Genomic DNA, 20,323 nt, shown 5'->3' on the forward strand with positions numbered 1-20,323 from the left:
AGATTTATCTACAAACAGTATGGAGTCAAGTTTGGTGGAATGCAGGTTAATACTAATGAATGACATCCACTAGTCACCTCATAGCTTATAATACTTCTGAGCGAGTTTCCACACTGATCTATGGTTTCCATCTCCATGACTATGCCACTCCTCTGATTGGCTGTTCTTAACAACAGTCAATCAGATGATCTTGTCCATGTTCTCGTTAATTTAATGGTCAGTAACACATGGTGTCAAAGCAGTGGCCATTTAAGACTGGAAGAAAATTTGTGATGGAAGGAGAGATTAGGGAGGGTAATGGAGAAAGAGAAGAGTTAAGGGTGTGTGTGTGTGTTAGAGAGAGGATAAAGTTGCCTCAATAAAAGACTCATCAGCACAAGACAGACAGCTGAAAAAAAACTCTCCTTCCTCCCTCTCTGGCTCACTAGAGAGTATTATTGACATTTATTCAATTCAGCTTATGTACATATTAGGGCTTTGAATAGGTTTTTAGAATAGAAAAAAAATAAGAGTTAACACAATCTCACCAAGACAAATTCCTTGTATGTGTAAGTATACTTGGCAATAAAGCTCATTCTGATTCTGATATTGGTAGTTAACGTGATTGATCTTAAATTTTGAGGCTAAAAATTGTCTCTATATATGGAGCGCTTTGCTCATATAGGTAATTTTTAAGACATGTTGAGCTCTCGTGATAACTGAAATTAACTTTACAAAGACTGCAAGTTAAAAGTTAAAAGGGATAATTCACCCAAACTTGAAAATTCTGTTCATTTACTCAACCTTACTTTTTTCCAAACTGGTATGACTTTCTTCCGTGGAACACAAAGAGATGTTAGACAAAGTGTTGGGGGGACTGACATTCACTTTCATTCTATGAAAAATAGAGCAGGCTCAACATTCTTCGAAAGGTCTCGTGTTCCATGACCGAAAGACAGCCTCATGTATTTCCAAACCTAAATAGTGAATGACAACAGAATTTTCATTTTTGAGTGAACTATCCCTTTAAGAACTAGATTTATATCCCTTATTACCACGAATCTTTAAAAAATCACAGAAAGCAAAAATTTCAAATCAGGAAAATTACTCAACGGCATTCAATTTAACAGAGTAAATATTCAATCTCGCTAACTTGTCAACATTGGCATTCCTACTAGATAAACACAGCGCTCTTCTCCCAATAAACAGCCATTGCTTTGACACCACCAAATGACTTAAGCACACTGGAGCATGCACACACTGCATAACATTGCGGTTATGGTCTAAAAAGCGTTAAGGGTCTCAGGCTCAGCCTTACTTCAAAAACCCAAACATACATAACACACACAGAGTGACTGTCTTTAGCACTGACCATCAGAACAGGGTAGACAGCATGAGGCTGCTGCTGATGGGAGAAAAGAGAGGAGCACGTCATTACATGCTCACGCTCTCACACTATTCACATCCACACTCACTCATGAAAAACATATTACAACTTCACAAATCCACCCAGGCACATGAAGGTGAAGAAACATTTCTTTAGCAATGAAGGGTGCTTTTGTATTTGGATGAGTTTCTAACCTTAGCACTGTGTTGGACACCCTTAACCTTCCTAGAACGACACAATGATTGCCATTACTATTCAGCTAATAGTTGAAAGTGGAGAATAACTGGCTAAACATGGTCATCTTTTATTATGAGCCATGTTGAGTCAGACAAGGCCAATTATGCTGCTGGTGTAAAATCTGACATACAAATGAACAAACAGTATGCAAAATGTATCTGGTGCGGTGCATCAAAACAAAGACCAAACCAGCAGCAAACCTTTGCCGCTAATGTTTTACACTGTAAAATAAGCTAATAGTTATCTCAGATAAAAACAAAAATAGATGACTCAATTTAAGATTATTTTTTTACTATTCTTACTAGTTTTAGTTAAGTTACCATTACTCTCTAAACCCTGTTTTCATTAAGTGGTCCTTATTAAACAGTAATTGAAATGTCACCTTTTGGAATCATAACTCAAATATATACATATTTAATACATACATATTTAATAATAAATACATTCTTTACACTGGCTTTGAGTACTACCAACTCAAAATTATCAAGATCACAATTGCGGCTGAGTGGAATACCCATAAAGCCCTAACGCTTGAATAAATTATGTCTTTTTGGTCAAGTCAAGGGAACTTATGGAGAAATATAATAATTGTTATTAAAAATGTATATAGTTTTAATTCTTATGACTATTGTTGTTGTTTTGTTGTAGCTGGTTGATAGTTGTGATGTGTTACCTCTGGTGAACATGGAGCTAGTTAAATTTAAGCCATTCTTCTCTCCTCAATTGTACTTTAAAAAAAAGTGCAGATTTATATGCACTAAGAAGTATTGAGGAGAGTCTGATGTGCCTTATGGCTAACCTCAGTTCCAGTCGTAATTTCCCTTATACTCTATAAGACGTGCTATAACTCTTTAAATAATTAAATAACAATGATACTTCAATCACAGATGAGTTCATTTTATTTGTAATTAGTAAACTGTACTTAAATAATTAAATTAAATTTACTTGAGCCAAATAAGTACGTTTACTTAGAAAAAGCATTCAAACCGATTGCCTTAAAAATTCTAAGGTCAACTAATTTGATTTTAAGGTGTTGAAAAGCCAGTATGAATGTAGTGCTTGGTATTTTATGACAATAATACAAGTAATAATTAAATAATTGATTATGGCTTTTCATATCCATGATGTGTATGCGTCTAATCTGGGCTTCCATATCTGCATGTATGCCAGTTACTCTGCTGTGTATTTTTATTTTGCCACAGCTACAGCATCGTTAACATAAGAACTCTACTAAAGTAACTACCAAAGCCACAGACATGCACAGCATTACCACTCTGACAGGTCAGTGGTACAGAACACCAAAAGCTTTCACGGGCATCTCTCTGCTCTCACGCACTTATTTGCCTCTGCCTCTCACAATGCCTCTCTCTTCTTTCATTATCTTTCTTCTCCTTCTCTATCCTGCTTTCTTTCACTCTCTCTCGCTGTGCCAAACTCTGCTGGCTCCTGATTAACAGTGAATCTTTAATGACCCCACTCACCCATCCCTCCCTCCACCAGGGCACACAGATTGATCTTCTGCCATCTCACCAGCCAACAAATAAAAGCTTGTTTTTTTTTCAGCCTGTGAGGATGTGTGCGCGCGTTAATGCCCGCAACAGTGCCGCAAGTGTCTGCCTGACTTAATCCATTCATCAACCATCATGACGGCCATGGGACACTACTAAGTGTGTGTACGTGTGAGCAGAAGCAACAACCCCTGCCCCCTCCCTCCTCCTCTCTTGCCAAGCTTCTCTGCAGAACGGCTGGCTGTTTAATGATGGAGCCCCATTGACAGTTGCATTCAGTCAGATTCGAAGCAATTACCTTGAAAACAGGGGTCAGAGTCTTGGCTCATTTGCCTTAATTGAATCCCAATATCTGGCTCTAAGCTGCCTTGACCCAGCTCAGGACCTTCTACCTGCTTGCCAAGCCCGGCATGGCCCAAGCTAATCAAAGTTGGGTCAGCAATACTCGCCACCTCCCACAAAAGACACACTGTCCTGTTCCTAGACTGTTATACAAATGCATCATTTATGTAAATATTATGTTACATTATGTCTGAATTATAATCCAGCCTGTTGCCCACTCTAATAAAACCATGTTTACTCTTCCTGAAACTTGAGGCTGTAATGCAAGTGGTTGTTTGGGTTGCCTAAATCAATGGGAAGCTCTGCAATGCTCTTTAACACGAGATCTTTAAAGCATTTAACATGGCTAATCACAGACAACCCTGACAGAATTAGACTTCTTTGTGTGAGAGCTTAAAACTGAGCACAAGAGCTTAATTTTACAAGCCTAAACATGTCTCTCTTCAAAACCTGTGACAAACAGACACAAAGAGTGAGGAACTACACACACACACGAACTTAAATGATCTAAGCGGCACATACTAAGACGACAAACAATGGCATAAAAAAACATAATGGTGTAAACACATCACATTTCAAATCAAAACAACATAAAATCAGACCATGAAGGGCAGGGGCAAATCTGCAACAAGAGACTTATTGGAAAAAGGCACACCAACAATTCTGATCTCCTCCCAAATCACAAGTACAAACAGCTCTAGCCATCAGAAATTTGCTCTTGAACGGTTTAAGAGCTGTTGAGATGATACATGTTGGAATAAATGAGTGTCAGAGGAAGACTCACAGCTCAATTATAAGCATCATTTTATTTGTCATAATTACACCCAATAGATCAAATTATTATTTAGGAGCTAGGCATAAACACATTAGTACACTGGGGTGTATGTGTGCAGGTTTGCCCCTGGACCTGGTCAAATTAAGAAAAAAGAAGGGTATACACACGGTGAGAGGCAGATTGGGAAGTCCACGTACCCCGATGATGGCATTCAACTCTGTCATTGTCACTTGCTTAGCACGTTCAACAGCCTGTGCGACCTGCTGTTGGTGCTGGAGGAAAAAGTAGAGACAGATCAATACAGACCAAATTAGCTACGGCTAGCTAGTGAGGTTTTGAAAATAAAAATGGGTATAATTTAATTCAAAAGTTAAATGAAAACAAAAATTATAATAGCTTCACAGGGGCTGTTCACACTGAAAGCATCCTTGCACTAAAAAAAGCTAGAAGCAGCGCAATGAATAGAACACAGGTGTCGAGTCGTGTGAAGCTGAAGTTATATTTAACATGACACGGCATCTAAAAAAAAAAGTTGAAAAAAACAAAAAAACAGCAGCACGACACACTACAATGGTCAAAGATGTCCGTCTAGCGCATGTTTACATAGTAAAGCAACAGGAAAATCACGCAGACAGAGAAACACTGTGTAAACGGCCCCTTTAGATGACATTTCTTATTGACATTTTTTTATGGATAGAAAAAGTGCATATTTACCTCTTGTGACAGAAAAGGCATGATTTGAGCAAGAATTGCATTTAGCCGTTTAGCAATCTCAGTCTGAAACAGAAAAACAGAGACATACACACAGTTATTAAATCAGACTGCTAAATGTTGTCACCTCCTCTCTAATCACTCATATGTATTTAATTCATAACAGCATGAGCTTGAACACCCTCACGTTACTATCACATTGATGAACTTTCTAAACAAGCCTCTGCGCATTCCAACGAGGCATGATTGGATACCTCCAGCTCTCTTGATTAATGAAGTAAAAACTTCAGCAATGTCAGTTTTCTCTGATGTTGCCATGTGTCTGAATTGGTGCATAATGAACATGAGGCTCTTTGAGTGCAGATATGGCATACAGCTCATAAAGCCAAACCATGCTTCAGCACACTACTGAAACAGTTCTGGCCAAATTCACAGCTCTTCCAGTCCAAGATGGGCAAAAAGCCTGCGGTGCCCATCTGGCCAAGAGATGGAGAGAGGAAAGGGAAGGGGGGCGTCTGGCCTCAACAACCCCCCATCCCCTCATTACCCAGAAAGATTATTTCATTAAGATGCTGAAATATGCTAATGCTGATTTGGTGCTGGGTGATTAACGATGGAAATACTGAGCAATTACCATTTTTCCCCATGCTCCCATTCCAGCAGCACAGGAGGAGAGGAACCAGAGCCCTACAGCAATATTCAAAATGACTTTTATTGATATAGAGAGACAGACAGGGTAATCAGCCAACACGGCTCTGGCTCTCCAGTATTACTCATGGCTACCTGAAGCCCCAAGAGCTATAGTTCATCATGAGCTTTGCTAACGGCTCTGGATGAAATGGGCAAGAGAGAGAGAGAATAAACCAAATCAGAATAAATCAAATCATAAAAGAAAGCAAAAATTCATATTTGGGAAAAACAAAGTAAGAACCAAAGTAAACTGGAATGTTATCGGGCCCTAAACAGAAAGTATAATCTGGCAGAATATCTCTACACTGTTAGAGATACAGAGCAGTGATGGATCATCACCAAATACAGGCTCAGTGATCACAGTCTGGCCATAGAAAAAGGCAGACACAGACAAAGATGGCTTCCAAAGGAAGAACGAGTCTGTGCTCACTGTGACACTGGTGAGGTCGAGACAGAAACACTTTCTCCTTTACTGTGAGAAATTTACAGAGGTGAGAGAGAAATACTTTGACAAACTCTCAAACCTCATGACACAGTTTCTCAGTTCAGCAGAAACAGATCAAATGCAGGTGTTACTGGGGGAGGACAATCACGCATCAGTTGCAACAAAATACATTTTTGAGCTGCACACCCTCAGAAACCAATCAATGCCTTGATCGACATAATCAAGGGGTATTAATGTACACCTGTCACCATATTTCTAATGTTCATAATGTCTTGTTAAATACTTTAAATTGATTAGTGTATATTGTTATAGTTTTTATTTTATTCATTACCTGGCACCTTATTTTAATTATATTTTTATTGTCATTTTTTACCGTTTTATTATTATTATTTTTATTTTCTTGTCTATCTGTTTTGTGTATTAATGCTTTGGCAAAACTGTATGTAAAATCATGCCAATAAAGTACTTTAAAACTGAAACTGACAGAGAGAGAGAGAGAGAGAGAGAGAGAGAGAGAAGTGCAGGGAGATGGGGAGAGAGAATAAAAGAGAAGGAGAGGAAGTATGGGGCGGTGAACAAATTGATTATAGGTTGGAGCAGATGGCCCAGCAGGTGAGGGAGGAGAGAAATTTTTCTCTTTCACTGGGAGCCACATTCCGTAAATTTTTTGGCAGCGTGACCTCAGTGCCTGTGGGAGGGTGCTGACCCTGGCACTCTGATGGATTTGGTCTCTCTTTACAGGGGGGCGAGAGTGGATGTGTTCTGACCAGTGATGAACTGTCTCTAGGGATGTGAACAAAGGATCTAAGCACTCTTCACACCCCTCCAGAGTCATTGAGCTATTAATGCTTTTTTAGCCAGGCCTCGCTACACACACAAACACACACACACACACACACACACACACACACACACACACACACACACACACACCCCTTCACAAAACAAACACACACAGCAACAAATCTGCCGTTATCGAACCAAACACCAAATATACTTGAACACACAAGCATAAAAACACTGGCCTCATACACAAAACCATACACTGAGGTTGTGTCTCTCTCACACTCCTATCACTTCAGCCCCACCTCCCTCCCCTGTGCTTTCATTCCCGTACGCCACTTCGAGGTTGCCTCAGCAACCGGCCCGCCCCATCTCTCCCCTTAGATCATTATGTAAATTGGAGCTCTGCTTGACCATAACAGGCAGTAAAATCATATTACGCGCACAGGGGCAGGTCATTAAATTGAATTTTCAGCCTGTCGATCAGATCAACTCGGCAAATAATGCGGGATAAAAGGGGGGCAGCTGGGGGAGGGGGAGTAACGGCTCCTCTTTCATGGGTAGGGTGAAGTGTGTGTGTGTGTGCATATATGTATGTATGTATGTATGTATGTGTGTGTTAAGAGAGGGGAGATTGGGAAACACTACAGTACCTCCATGCCAAATAACATTGGTGACTTTCCAAATGAGGAGATATTCCACAGTGATTATCAGGCTGTTCAGTTTGACTGTCTACTGATAAAGGGCACACACACACTGTTTGCTACAACAGTACACAACACACTTTTTACCAACTTCTTCAAATCCTGGAGAGCAGTAAACACCTGCTTACAGGGGCAGACCTAGGGGAGGGGACACAGGGGCAATGGCCCCAGCTGAAAACTGATTGGCCCCTTCAGTGCCCATGTCCTGGAAAAGTATTCGTCAAAAGAAAAAAAAAAAGAAAAGATGATTTTTTTTGCTCATTTGCATACCTGTGACACTAGCGCGAAGCCCGAATGTCCAAGCAACATAATTTCTGTAGGCACAGCATACAGACACAGTGCAGTTAGTTGACTACGTGGGGCTGCCTGCGTCCTTGACGCGCACAACACACTGAACTCAACAAAAGCACTTTGAAATGCACTCGAAACCTATTTATCAACAACTGTTTGCAAAATAGGTGTTAATAAAGCAATGCAAAACAATGTAGTTAAAAGATGTCTTTTGGGTATTTTGAAATTCCACATGCAGTCATATGTTTCCATCCAAGTTGCGAATTTAATTTGTGTAAAATTTTAATATTGCAAAACAGTGTCACACAGATTTGGGTAGAGCGTGTGTGGATATATTAGATATTTTTCAAAAGTGTCATTTAACCTGCTCTTCTACACAGTTCAAGTTTGTGATTAACTTATTTTATCTGCAAACTCTACGCAGACCAGAGCAACATTTCAGATGCAATGACTTTGGTCCGATGGTTAGTCCAGTTATGAATTATGTAGTCACGTGACTTTTCTGATGCGCATCTTGTATTCCTATTTAAATGATAGGAGTTTATTCGATAAATGTGTTTCACAGTTTATGTACATTTCTTCTTATTGAATAAAACATTTATCCACCTCAAACGTGCGTAAAAGTTTTTGATGCGCATTTTGGAGATTTTATTCGCATCTTTGTGTTTCCATAACCGTTTTTATGCAATATCCCAAAATGCGCATAAAAATACATCTCTGAGGGTTAATCCAACAATATGGATTTGCTTAAATACACTTTAAAATAACCTACATTGAAAAAAATGGGTGCATCTGTTGGTCACAGACACGACCATCTGGTTGACTGAACAGAGCCGAGAGACTGATGCAACCCAAACTCACTTACATACATTGAAAATGGGCGCATCCATCGAACAAGTCAAGATGATGATTGCCCAGAGATAATGTTTTACCCCAAATAAAAAAAGAAATAAGAAATTATATTTTTTTTCTAATAGAAAATAGAGCATTTTTTGGACCATTAAGTTTGCATTGTCATATTTTCAGGACAATTAAGCACATTTCCTTCCCTGGTTCTTATTACCATAATGCAAAACAACTGTACAAATATTAAAATAAAATCTGTATTACAGTAATGAGAATTACCATAAAGAATAATATAAATGGTATGGTTTGTCACTGTCATGAAAATCATGTAAAAAAGTAAAAAAACGGTCCTAAAAACAAGCTTAATTTTCTTATGTTAAACACAGGCTAATGTTTTATTTTTGTTGTTTTGATTGTGGGATGAAATGTGACCTGTACATGTTTTTTTTTTTGTTTTTTTTCTCCCCAATTTGGAATGCCCAATTCCCAATGTGCTCTAAGTCCTCGTGGTCGCGTAGTGACTCGCCTCAATCCGGGTGGCGAAGGACGAATCTCAGTTGCCTCCGCGTCAGAGACAGTCAATCCACGCATCTTATCACTTGGCTTGTTGCGTGCGTTACCACGGAGACGTAGCACGTGTGGAGGCTTTACGCTATTCTCCGCGGCATCCATGCACAACTCACCACGCGCCCCACAGAGAGCGAGAACCACATTATAGCGTCACATGGGGTAACCTTCTCATGGTCTATACCTTTCCTAGCAACCGGGCCAATTTGGTTGCTTAGGAGACCTGGCTGGAGTCACTCAGCACACCCTGGATTCGAACTTGCTGACTACCACCCCTGGAGCCGCATCAATACTCGCTGAGCTACCCAGGCCCCCGACCTGTACATATTTTAGTAAGATTCACCCCTGATACACTCCATACACCAAGCCACAAGATGCCTTTTATCGGCCTCACTTCACACAAACTAAACAGAAAAATACACTAACCTCTAGGGGTGGGTAAAAATAGATTTTCCAATGTATCCCGATCTCCACTTAAACTACCTCGATATCGATTCTTAAATCCCAAGATCAGTCTTTTATTCTATGTGCAGTCCTCTACAATGAGAGGAAATCACTCGCATTTGTAACCAAATTTCACGCTATGTGACTAAAAATGTATATATTTGGCAACTGGCTGGGAATGTTTAGATTTCACTCACCAGTGATTGTGTAATATAGTTGTGGATTATTCAACAGCGAGACCCTTTCAATGCATGTTGAGAGTAGAAGTTGTTCCGTGTAATGTGTGTCTAAAGACGAGATCCACGTGACCCATTTGTCATTGAATACTTTATCTTTTAATACTCTGTTCTCTACAGTCAGTTGTTGATCAAAAACAACAAAAATAGTTAGTTCTAATCACACACAGCATGGATGAGAAATCCATTCAAGTCTCTCGTTAACTTGCGCCCATTTACAGATGCTCTTTACAGAAATGCCGATTTCCTTAAAGAGAGAGTACCGGTTTTTAGCACGTGTTCAACAAATCAAATGTAGATAATAGGGATGTGCGAGACTAGTCGACTAAATGGTTCGGATGCTGCTAGTCGACACTGGAATTACTAGTCGGTTGATATTTCCCCCATTAAACTGATAATAATTTTTACACATTTATGTTTGGATTTATATTTTTACAGAAGCTGCACTTAAATTACTGTCATATTAATGTTAAATATTTTAAATAGAATTAATAATACAAATATTATTTTAAAAAATAATTTCATATTAAATAATGTATTATTTAATTTCACCTCAGGCTGCGCGTGCTTCTTCCCTCTCACCCGCAGCGTGCGCAGGAAAATGTCCTCTTGCTAGACAAGCAAACTCAGCAAAGAAGTAATGACATCACTTCGGTGGTGCGGGAATCATCTTTCCAAATGTTTGAAAGTGTGATGTTTTCACATTTGAGTCTTCTTTAAATCTGTTCATGCTAGTGTGTTATTTTTCCACTGAGCGGGCTTTTTCCAAGTGCAGGACAGCCACCTCAGGTGAGTTAAGTCCCGTCTTTCACCGGACCATGTCAACGAGTTAATTTTGCTCATCAAAAAAATTATACTTTTGAGTAAGTAGCCTAGAAAATAACTGTTTTAGACTAGGTATGCCATTTTTTAAGCTGCTGATTAAGAAGGCTATTTTCAACAAGGTGCCGACTGCTTAACAGGTTAAACTATCTTTTATTCTGTGTGCACGTCATGTTTAGAATATATTAGGTTTATTACAGACTACATCACAGGCCTATTTTGTTTCTATCCTATAGCTACTTTTTTTCTTTACATCGTAACTGTTATTGGTTGATGTTCTTTACCGAACAGCTGTCATATTAGATCAATGGTTAATGCACGACTGCACGTCCTGAAATACGCGAAACTTTTCAGCACATTTTTTTCTCTCTCATAGATTTGGCTTACCTGTTAATTATTTTCAACAATGTCCTGACTGTTTTAATATGTTAAGTAACTTTTACTTGGTGATTTCCGTTTAGAACAGGCTTTTAATGGTTGTTCCATTAATCCTGCACTATTCATTCATGTTTTCAATAAATATGTCTGTTAAATATTCGCTAATGTTGATTCAGTGAATGCATGTCATGTTCTATATTTAATGTACAATGATCATAATTCAAGGTGAGCACGTTGCAGATAAATGCCCCTTTTCAGTGGAATTTAGCATCGGATTTGGAATAGATTAAGTATTTTAAATGGGTCGCATAACTTTTATTTATTTTTTTTTTTTTTTACTGTTTTCTGAAGGTTGGTTTCTCTTTAGACTAGTCGGTTACAAAACTTCCGTTTAAACGACAGTCAAATTAGTCATAGCGCACATCCCTAGTAGATACATGTATATAGTATACATTTTGCAATTGAGCAATAAACATAAAATGTATGCATATCATACTTCTTGATTAAAAATATGGATTTGTTCATTTTTAAATAGCTAAAATGTGACCGAAATGATAACTAGTAAAACATAAGTAAGGTTACTATTTTCTTAAATGTACCTAGTTAGAATGTAATGTCCCCATAATGTTATTAAAAGTCCCCTTTAAGTAACATTATTAGCTGGGAGAGAATTTCTTTCATATGTAAGCAAAAGGGACACTATAACTGAAATATACCCATATGAATCAATATTGAATCGAAATGGAATCGAGAGCTTGTGAATCGGAATAAAATTGGTAAATCTGCACCAATACCCAGCACTACTAACCTCAGCCTAAACCGATGTGCCATGTGTTCTCGGGAAGAGAACAGGAAGTGTGGTACTGTTGAGTTCTAGAGGCGTGCCATAAGCCACTAGAACAGCTCCCACACAGACTGACATAAAATAGGGAACAAGGAGTGAAAACAAGGCCCTTGAGCAGAGAGAGAGAGAGAGAGAGAGAGAGAGAGAGAGAGAGGGATTCACAATCCCAGGTGCTCAGTGCTGTCAAGCAGCATGTGAAGAGCTCTCACACACAGCCCTGTCAATGGCATGCCAGAAGCCATTTACCTGTTGCTGTGGGTACAAGCTGAGTGCAAAGGGACACTGATGAGGATTAAATATGCTGCAAACAACTAAACACTAAAGAAGAGCCACTCACTACCAAATTAACACATACAGACCGCCGCACACTCTCTGAGACTCAGAAACAATAACTGACAACATATAAGTGTAAGGGAAGGAACAGAGTGAGTTTGTATAGTTAAATATACATTTATATGCTCAATCAAACATAAGTAGTGTTTGTTGAAAATTTAAAGCCATTTATATCAATCTATAATCAGAAAAACAAGTAGATGAAAGCACTCAGTGATGTTCACACACTCAGTCCATTTCTGTCTGCCTGACACGGTCTACTCTAACCCTCTGGCTAAAAGGCTGCATTGAGCAGCAGTAATCTGTACAGGGCGTCTCTGTCTTCCCCTTGCTGGATATGCAGAGCAAATCCTGTTGGAACCGTTTAGTGATGTTTGTGTCTCTCTGTGCATTCATCTGCTGGAGACGAACACAAAGGGCACAAACACGACCACCTGGTTCACTGAACAGAGCTCAGAGACAGATGCAACCTAAACTCACGAACACACTACAGTAACTAAAACAGATCTATACAGTAGTGCACTAAATCTTTAGAACATCCTCATATTTCTGTAGGTTTGTATTTGACTACGTTGCACCGTGTGCAATTGTGTTTTATTTTTACTTTTGAATTAAGCATAAAAAGAAAATAACACTTTCAGTATAAGAGAGTTTCTTTAACTTCGAGCAATTTCATGTCCCAGGGATTGACTTTTCTTTTTCTTCTATGAAGTTTGCATAAACCGGAATAGGAAACTTAACAGGTCTTCATTTATTTTTTCTACTTTTCAAATGCCTTTTATATACAAATTTCATTGTTTTAGCCTTGTGCCAGACCTTCTATATTAAACTATGAAAATCGAATATAAAAATACAAATAATTAGTGCTAAGAGTTCCTGAAGTTGAAGAAATACCCATAACTATTAAGGAACCGATAGTGGAATTTGCAGAGACCGATAACTAAGGTGGTGGAAAAGTCAGATAACCGATTAATCAGCCGATAGTTTTTTAATATCATTTATAGAATGATCAAAGTGTTTTTAGTCTTTCCTTACTATGACGGGCACATACATTTAGGCTACAAGTTTCCAAAATGAATAAAATCCCAATAGCAGTTTATTGTGCAACCAAAATTCTAATATTAACAACCAGAAAATTAAGATTTGGTGCATATCATGGAACATTTAACTATAAACTGAAATACACCAGGAACTTTTATTTTAAAAATGACATAGAATTGGCTCTGTTACAATGCTCTGTGTGTGTGTGTGAATAATTCACCAGATAAGGTTTATTTGAGAGGTATAAAAAAATAAAAATACCTGCATAACTTTTTGCCAATAACCGATAGTTCAGAAAGCAACTATCGGCACCAATTAATCGGTCTACCTCTATTAAGTTAGAAAAAAAAAAAACACTGCACTGACCAAAAAATGTCAAGTAAACTGGACTGTTCCAAATTGGCCTTACACAAAAGAAAGAACACATTATAATAAAACCCTAGCTGCATTTAGGGCTGCAACTATAGATTATTATGATTAGAGTTTCATATGATCTCATGTTACGTTAAATGAGATCAAATTTGTAGACAACGAAAATTTTTGTAGACAATATTTTTCCATTGTTGACGTTGTCAGTAATATCAACTAATCGTTTTAGCACTAGCTGCATTCATCTAAAATGGTTCATGATTGTCATTTAGGAATTCACCGGGCAGTTATGTTAATGCGGGCACATTTTGTCACCAATAGACATCACAATCACATGCACACATACCCACAAACCCTTCTGAAGAGAGACTGCAGTGTGCTCCGAGTCAGTTTGCTTTGGCTTGGAATTAAATCGACCATCATCACCTTGGCAAACAATTCCTGGAATCCTGAATAAATTATTTATCTGAACAAGTCACCTCCCCACTGCCTGTCTCTCCCTCCTCTCTCTCCAAGGCCACAGACTGAACTTCACTTAATGAATCTGGCTTAGTGTGTGTGCACACAAAGAACTGACCACATACAGCCACACTGATGACAACACACACACATACATTAGTTCTGCATTAATTCAGAAGCAAGTACATGAGAAGAAAATGAACACAGTGTAAGACACATAGTGACAGCAGATCAGGAGTACTCTGAGACGCAGTAATTAACAGGATATATTGACAAGTACAGCCATCCACTTCCTGTCCTCATATTGCCAACCATGCCCCTGCTGACCATTCATTCACCATCCTGCCCTTAGGGTCAAATGTACCACAGGATTAGTGCTGACCCTCCTTCTGTCAAGATCACACCATTACAAACTCAAGCGTGTTTACACAAAACAGTTTTTTTTAATAGTATTCTAAATCAGGTGGATCCTCAAAGCTGATGAGTGCCAAATCTGGCACCCAAATCCATTTTCCTCTCTTACCTTTCTAGCCAAAAGCACTACATGAAGGGCAGAGAGTTTGTGGGTGTGTGTTATCAGAATCCTGTCATCACTAACACCAGAGAGAGCAGGGAGTCCATGCTCCAATGAATAATTCATACGTTTGAGTCCGCTCAGTCAGAGCTCTATTGATAAACAAAAGAGAGGCTCTGCCGAAAAAAAAAAAAGCCAGTCGATTAACCTATTTGCGCAAGGCCCCCTGCACCTACCCTTCCCTCCCTTTTCATTTTCTCTCTGTCTCTCTCTAAGCTGGAGATAAGTGCCTTACAAACCTTTCAGAAAATGCAGTGCCTATGAGAGAGAGACATGTGGCCCAGACACACACACTCGGAATGGCTGATGGATCTTGCATGCTGTTCCAATACACCACCCTCACACTGATACCATTAAACTTGTGAGGCCTCAGGGTGAGAACCATTAAGGGCCTCTTCAAACTGAGCCCTGCTCATATGACTATACATCATATCGCTACTAATGACAGAGCGAGTGAGAGAAATAAGAGTGAAAAATGGGGGTGGAGGTGTTCACTGGTTTCTCTTTTGAACTGAATAAGTTCCAAAACTTCACAGTATTACAAAACTAATCAATCAGTTGCAGTGAAAACATGTTGTGCAGGCTGAAAACAATTAGGAGAGCTTGTGCTGCCCACCATTCACATCAATTACTAAATAACACTTCCTGCTAGAAGCAACAGACATAATGAGCGTTATCTGGCCTCCATCTCTCCCTTGCTTTTCCTTTCATATTCAGTTCTGTTACTTCCAGACACTGCATTATATTTTTTTGGTCTTTTCACCACTTTTATTTGTAGGCACTGAATAGAGATGACAGGAAATGAAGGGGAAAGGAAGGGGGAACGGCAAGCCGGATTCCAACTCGCTTGTCAACGTGCACTAACTGGTAGGCCGCCTCTCTGGCCACTGCATTGAATTTAATCATACTTATTACGGTCACTACTCAAAATCTACACTTGCTTGTCTGTGCATGAACGTCCTCCTGCTCTTTGACAGATGGAACACTAGTGAGGCGTTTCAATCCCATTTGTGACTTTAAAAGAGTATAAGGGAATGGATACTGCTCTGCAGCACACTTTCCAAAAGTTACCAATGCTCTAATGTCTTCAAAGATCCTCAGACATGACATAAGAGAATTAAAAACTAAAACTCAAGTACATCCAGCACATAATGCATAAAGAAATGAATATGGTGTCTGTGCACATATAGATCACATACCTGCTTATGCATTTCAATGTTCAGCCCATAGGACATCTCATAGTACTGCAAGAGAAAATAAAAGATGTATTTAGCACACAAATAGTAGTGTAATGTTATTGGCTGATGTATACCATCACAGGCCTCAATACATCATACACCTAATTTATTTCCTAGTTGTACTTCCCAGAATTTAACAGAATGCAGAAAGAAAAAAGAAGTACACAAAGTTAGCACTCAGAAAATGGCCTGATTATAGGGACAGCACAATGTTTATGAATCTCTCTGGCAACATTTACTCAGCCTATTCAACCATTCATGAAAGCACAATAATCTCAAATACCACAATCAAATCAAGCAAAGTTTGACTAACACCTGTCTAAAACTGTCCAAGTCTATCTCCAACCCCTAACTGTCCCTTTCTATTACTATACACCTTTTTCCATCTCTGAGAATAATTTATTCTTCAGTGAAGAGTTCACTCTTAGGCATTTGTGTCATTACAAGAAATCAAGTATTTTCTATACTCAAAGTAGCCAATCAGACTATGTCCAGCCCAACAACTACTGCAAACATTCGATTCTGCAAACATCAGTGAGACAACATTTTTTTCTCAGAGCATGTCTGTGTATTTCGTTTAGTTTATCTGGTAGTGGCCTTTACTATTCGGCATTCCTCAGAAAAATAATATTTAACAAAGGTACCGGCACGTCGAGTAACTACCTACTGCATGTTCAAATAAGATAAGAGTGGAGCGCTGCGTTAGCCCTTGTGCAACCTTCGGGACATTTTTGTCTTTTTCATTTTTGTTTTTTCGATCATTTTGGCTGTGTTAATGCCAACGGCATAAATTTTGCCAAAGGTGTGTATTTTTTGGGGAATTTTGACATTTCAACCTCAGTTCCTATAACACATATATAATACACTGTGTACACAATAGTTACACTCAGGGACACCTTAAAAGGACAAAAATGTCCCCACTGAAACAGCAATATTTGATCCCAGTGCCATTAAAGCATAAAATCATGAATTCTATGATATTATGCTTTCATTCCAGAGCCCTGGCTTCAACATTTTAATTTTTAATATTTTCCACCAGATGGCGCCATTTTTCTCATGTTTAGCCTATGGAGCAAATACATGCTTTTTTCCTATTTTCTGTTTGCTGTATTATAGAGCACTGCAGGCCAGTTGAATAAATGATGCAGCTAAAACTGTGTGGGTGTGTTTGTATGGATGTCAGAGTGTTTTATGTATGTGTGTACTGAGAAGCGTGTGTGTGTGTGTGTAAAAAAAGTGGAATTATGTAAACAAAGTGGCATTTAAAGGGTTAAAATCCTGAAAATTAATGCATATTTGGTAGTTATGATCAGGACTGAAGTTGTTTAAAAAATACAAGTCAGTGAAAGTGGAAAATAAAATATATAATATTTTTATGGCAGTTTTTTGACTAGGACATTTGTCCTCCAAGGACCTCTGAGTAACTTTTTTTTATTGATGCAAAAGAGTTAACTGTTTAACCTGTGCACTATTACATCATATCCTGATGGAATTCAGTTTCCACTCACTGGACTTCTAATAACTGCCGTTCTGCCACACTAATATTAGAGTAATGCATGAATTGCACACAAGAGTCAATATTGAGTGAGACTGCAATCAGCCTGAAGGTTGATAATGTTTCATCTGTGTCAGATCCCAATGAATTTAAGACAAAAACTGAGGGGGCTTTCACACTGGCAGTTTAGTCCGAAATAGAGCACAGTTCACATAAAAAAACTGGTAATATGAAAGCTGTTTTGCAGACTGTTGTACCAAACCAGAGACTACAAGTATAAGGTGGTCTGAGCTTGATTGCAAAAGAACTGTGGCACGGTTCACATGAGTGAGAAAGCAACCTGTACTCAGATCCACAATTGTTCAGGAAGTAAAATATATCTTGCGCATATAATTTTTGCCAATTTAAGCATGACGAAATCATCAGTTGCACAAAAATACACGTGCACCATGTGTGGCAGGGACCGTTTGCGAGCATCAGATATATAGTCACCCTCTCCTGAACATTCATATCTGCTGAATTATGGCATGCAACGCACAGAGGCACAAGTGTCGTTCCCTCTATTAGCGCTGAAATGATTAGTCGACATTCTTTTGTTGTCGAACGGTCATTTGATCTCATTTAACATAACATGAGAACACATTAAACTCTAATGACGCACGAGAGCAACACTGCAGTTCGCGCTTGACTGAGGAGAGGAAGAAAACACAGCTCACAGTCCAGACGCACTCTAAACTTTCCAAACAGCTCAGGTGATGTAGATCGCAAAGTATGAGGAAATTATAATGCAAAAATACAAAATAAGTAAATACAGAAGCACTCTCGTTGTGGAATAAGTGGAGCTTGAGCTCTTTAAAGGAAACACCCCGGTGTTACATCTTTAGTGCAGTTATATTTAATGCGTTATAGCTTTATTAAAGTTCAAATAATGCGGAAGTCATGTAAATAACTACAAACTCCGAAACTGGCATTTCTCTGTGTGGTCAGCGCCTCTTCTATGAGTGTCCCGATCTAAGGGGAAGAGATTGAAACTGCACCCGGCTGATGTACACTCTGTCGCAGGGACGCTCATCCCCCTCATGCGCGCACTTGCTGCAGCTAGATTATAACGGGATGGCTCGTGACTTATTGAATCATAATATATGTCACTGTGCATTTCTTATCGTGAAGAAAATTGGCAATACGCAGCTTTATTAATAAAAGAGAGTTGTTTTTGTTTGTGAGTTAAAGATGGATTGAAGTGAACAAAAAGGTGAGAGAGGGTAGTCTTCGCCCCATTATACACTGCAACAAAATACATTTTTGATTTGTTTTTGTTTTGGCTTATTTTCCAAAAATAATATCTAAAACTCCTTTAAAACAACGTTGATGTTCTTTAGCAGCTATACTGCAGAATAAAAAATTGTTATCTGAGAATGTTACAAATATTTTAAAATATCTAAAAATCCTTTAGAAAAAGATGCATTCACCCGAGAAGCAGCATATAAGATATTTAGACTTGCTTTTAGAGAACAGATCTAGAATATAAGTATTTTTTGTCTTTACTGCACTCACAGAAGTATAACCAAGTGTAAAAATACACTTATATACAAAATACACTTATATTTAAAATCTATTCTCTAAAAGCAAGTCTAAATATCTCATATGTTGCTTCTCAAGTAAATGTATCTTGTTTTAAGGATTTTTAGACAATTTTAAATGGAAAACAAGACAAAAACACTTGATGATAATGGGATTTTTTGCATTTAATTTCTTTACTAAATTACACTTAAAAGTATTTTTTTCCCTTTAATTCAGTGAATGTCTAAAAGATGATTTCGTCCTCTTCATTGTTAGTAAACACGTTTAATAAAAACTTTTAAGTCAGGGCACGAACTGAATAGTCGGTTAAGAGCTAATGATTAATCATTGCAATAATCGCCCGAATAACTGTTCTAATAATCATTAGATTAATCGATTATCAAAAGAAACGTTAGTTGCAGCCCTCCCCTCTAGTGTACATAATGACACCAAATTAATAAAAAAAAAAAAACAGACAAATATAGTGACCCCCGTTGGGTTCTCCATCATGTTCACGTTTGTGATGACGGACAAGCACTGGGGTTCGACAGAATCTGAAAGAGTCTGAAACCAGACCAACGCTGTGTGGGGCACTGGAAACAAATCGCAGTCGGATTTGGACAGCAGCAAACATGCCCAGTATGAAATCCACCAGTCACACTCACTGTTGAAAAAGCATGCTTTGTTTTATTTGTAATTTGTTGAAGTCACTCTTTCAGAGTCCATGTTTTTTCATTGTAGCCTTATTCTGTGACATATCCTAAAATAGTATTCATAACAAACATCTAAACCTGATTAGGGCAGGTCTTTGATGTGACTCATCATGGACCTGCAACTTTAAACCGAGGTTAAACTCTGTCAGGGCATGCAGGACTGTCATTCTCTCACTTAAATCAAGAGACATTCAGCACCTCGGGTCAATGTGTATTAACAACCAGTAACACCCTGCCCAAAAAACCCTCAAGGCATTTCACAACAAATAAAAACACCTACACACTTATAACCTCAACAATGATCCTTCGGTACAATCAATGAAAACACCAAGCAATAAACAGGGGTAGTGGACACCAAACATTAGCTCCAATAACTGGCTGGTGACCGAATCAATGTTTTCAGAGAACATAAAAGCACAACAGATAGGAGATCTCTGATTTAAAAAAATAATAATTTACTCTCTCTTACCATGACATAGTGTCGCTGCATCTCTGTCTTCTCATTGGCCAGTTTGTCATACTCCACTTTAAGACTGAAAGGGGATAGGGAAA

General features: G+C 38.5%; 1 protein-coding gene across 14 annotated transcripts in view; it reads right to left on the minus strand.

The window, feature by feature from the left end:
• LOC127416296 (transducin-like enhancer protein 3-B) overlaps positions 1–20,323 on the minus strand; it is a 36,568-nt gene that overhangs the window by 13,490 nt on the left and 2,755 nt on the right. For 4 of the 14 annotated variants that reach the window (XM_051655575.1, XM_051655592.1, XM_051655583.1 and 1 more), the window contains 5 exons: positions 20,241–20,304; positions 15,965–16,009; positions 4,943–5,005; positions 4,396–4,500; positions 1,352–1,384 (listed from right to left, as the gene is read on the minus strand). In XM_051655575.1, the coding sequence (XP_051511535.1) occupies positions 1,352–1,384; positions 4,396–4,500; positions 4,943–5,005; positions 15,965–16,009; positions 20,241–20,304 (310 nt within the window). Of the gene's footprint in view, positions 1–1,351; positions 1,385–1,560; positions 1,592–4,395; positions 4,501–4,942; positions 5,006–15,964; positions 16,010–20,240; positions 20,305–20,323 lie in introns of those variants that run through there. The other 10 variants (XM_051655643.1, XM_051655636.1, XM_051655618.1 and 7 more) reach the window with 6 other exon arrangements.

The sequence above is a fragment of the Myxocyprinus asiaticus genome, chromosome 2 (genome assembly GCF_019703515.2).
Source record: "Myxocyprinus asiaticus isolate MX2 ecotype Aquarium Trade chromosome 2, UBuf_Myxa_2, whole genome shotgun sequence".
Lineage (NCBI taxonomy): Eukaryota > Metazoa > Chordata > Actinopteri > Cypriniformes > Catostomidae > Myxocyprinus > Myxocyprinus asiaticus.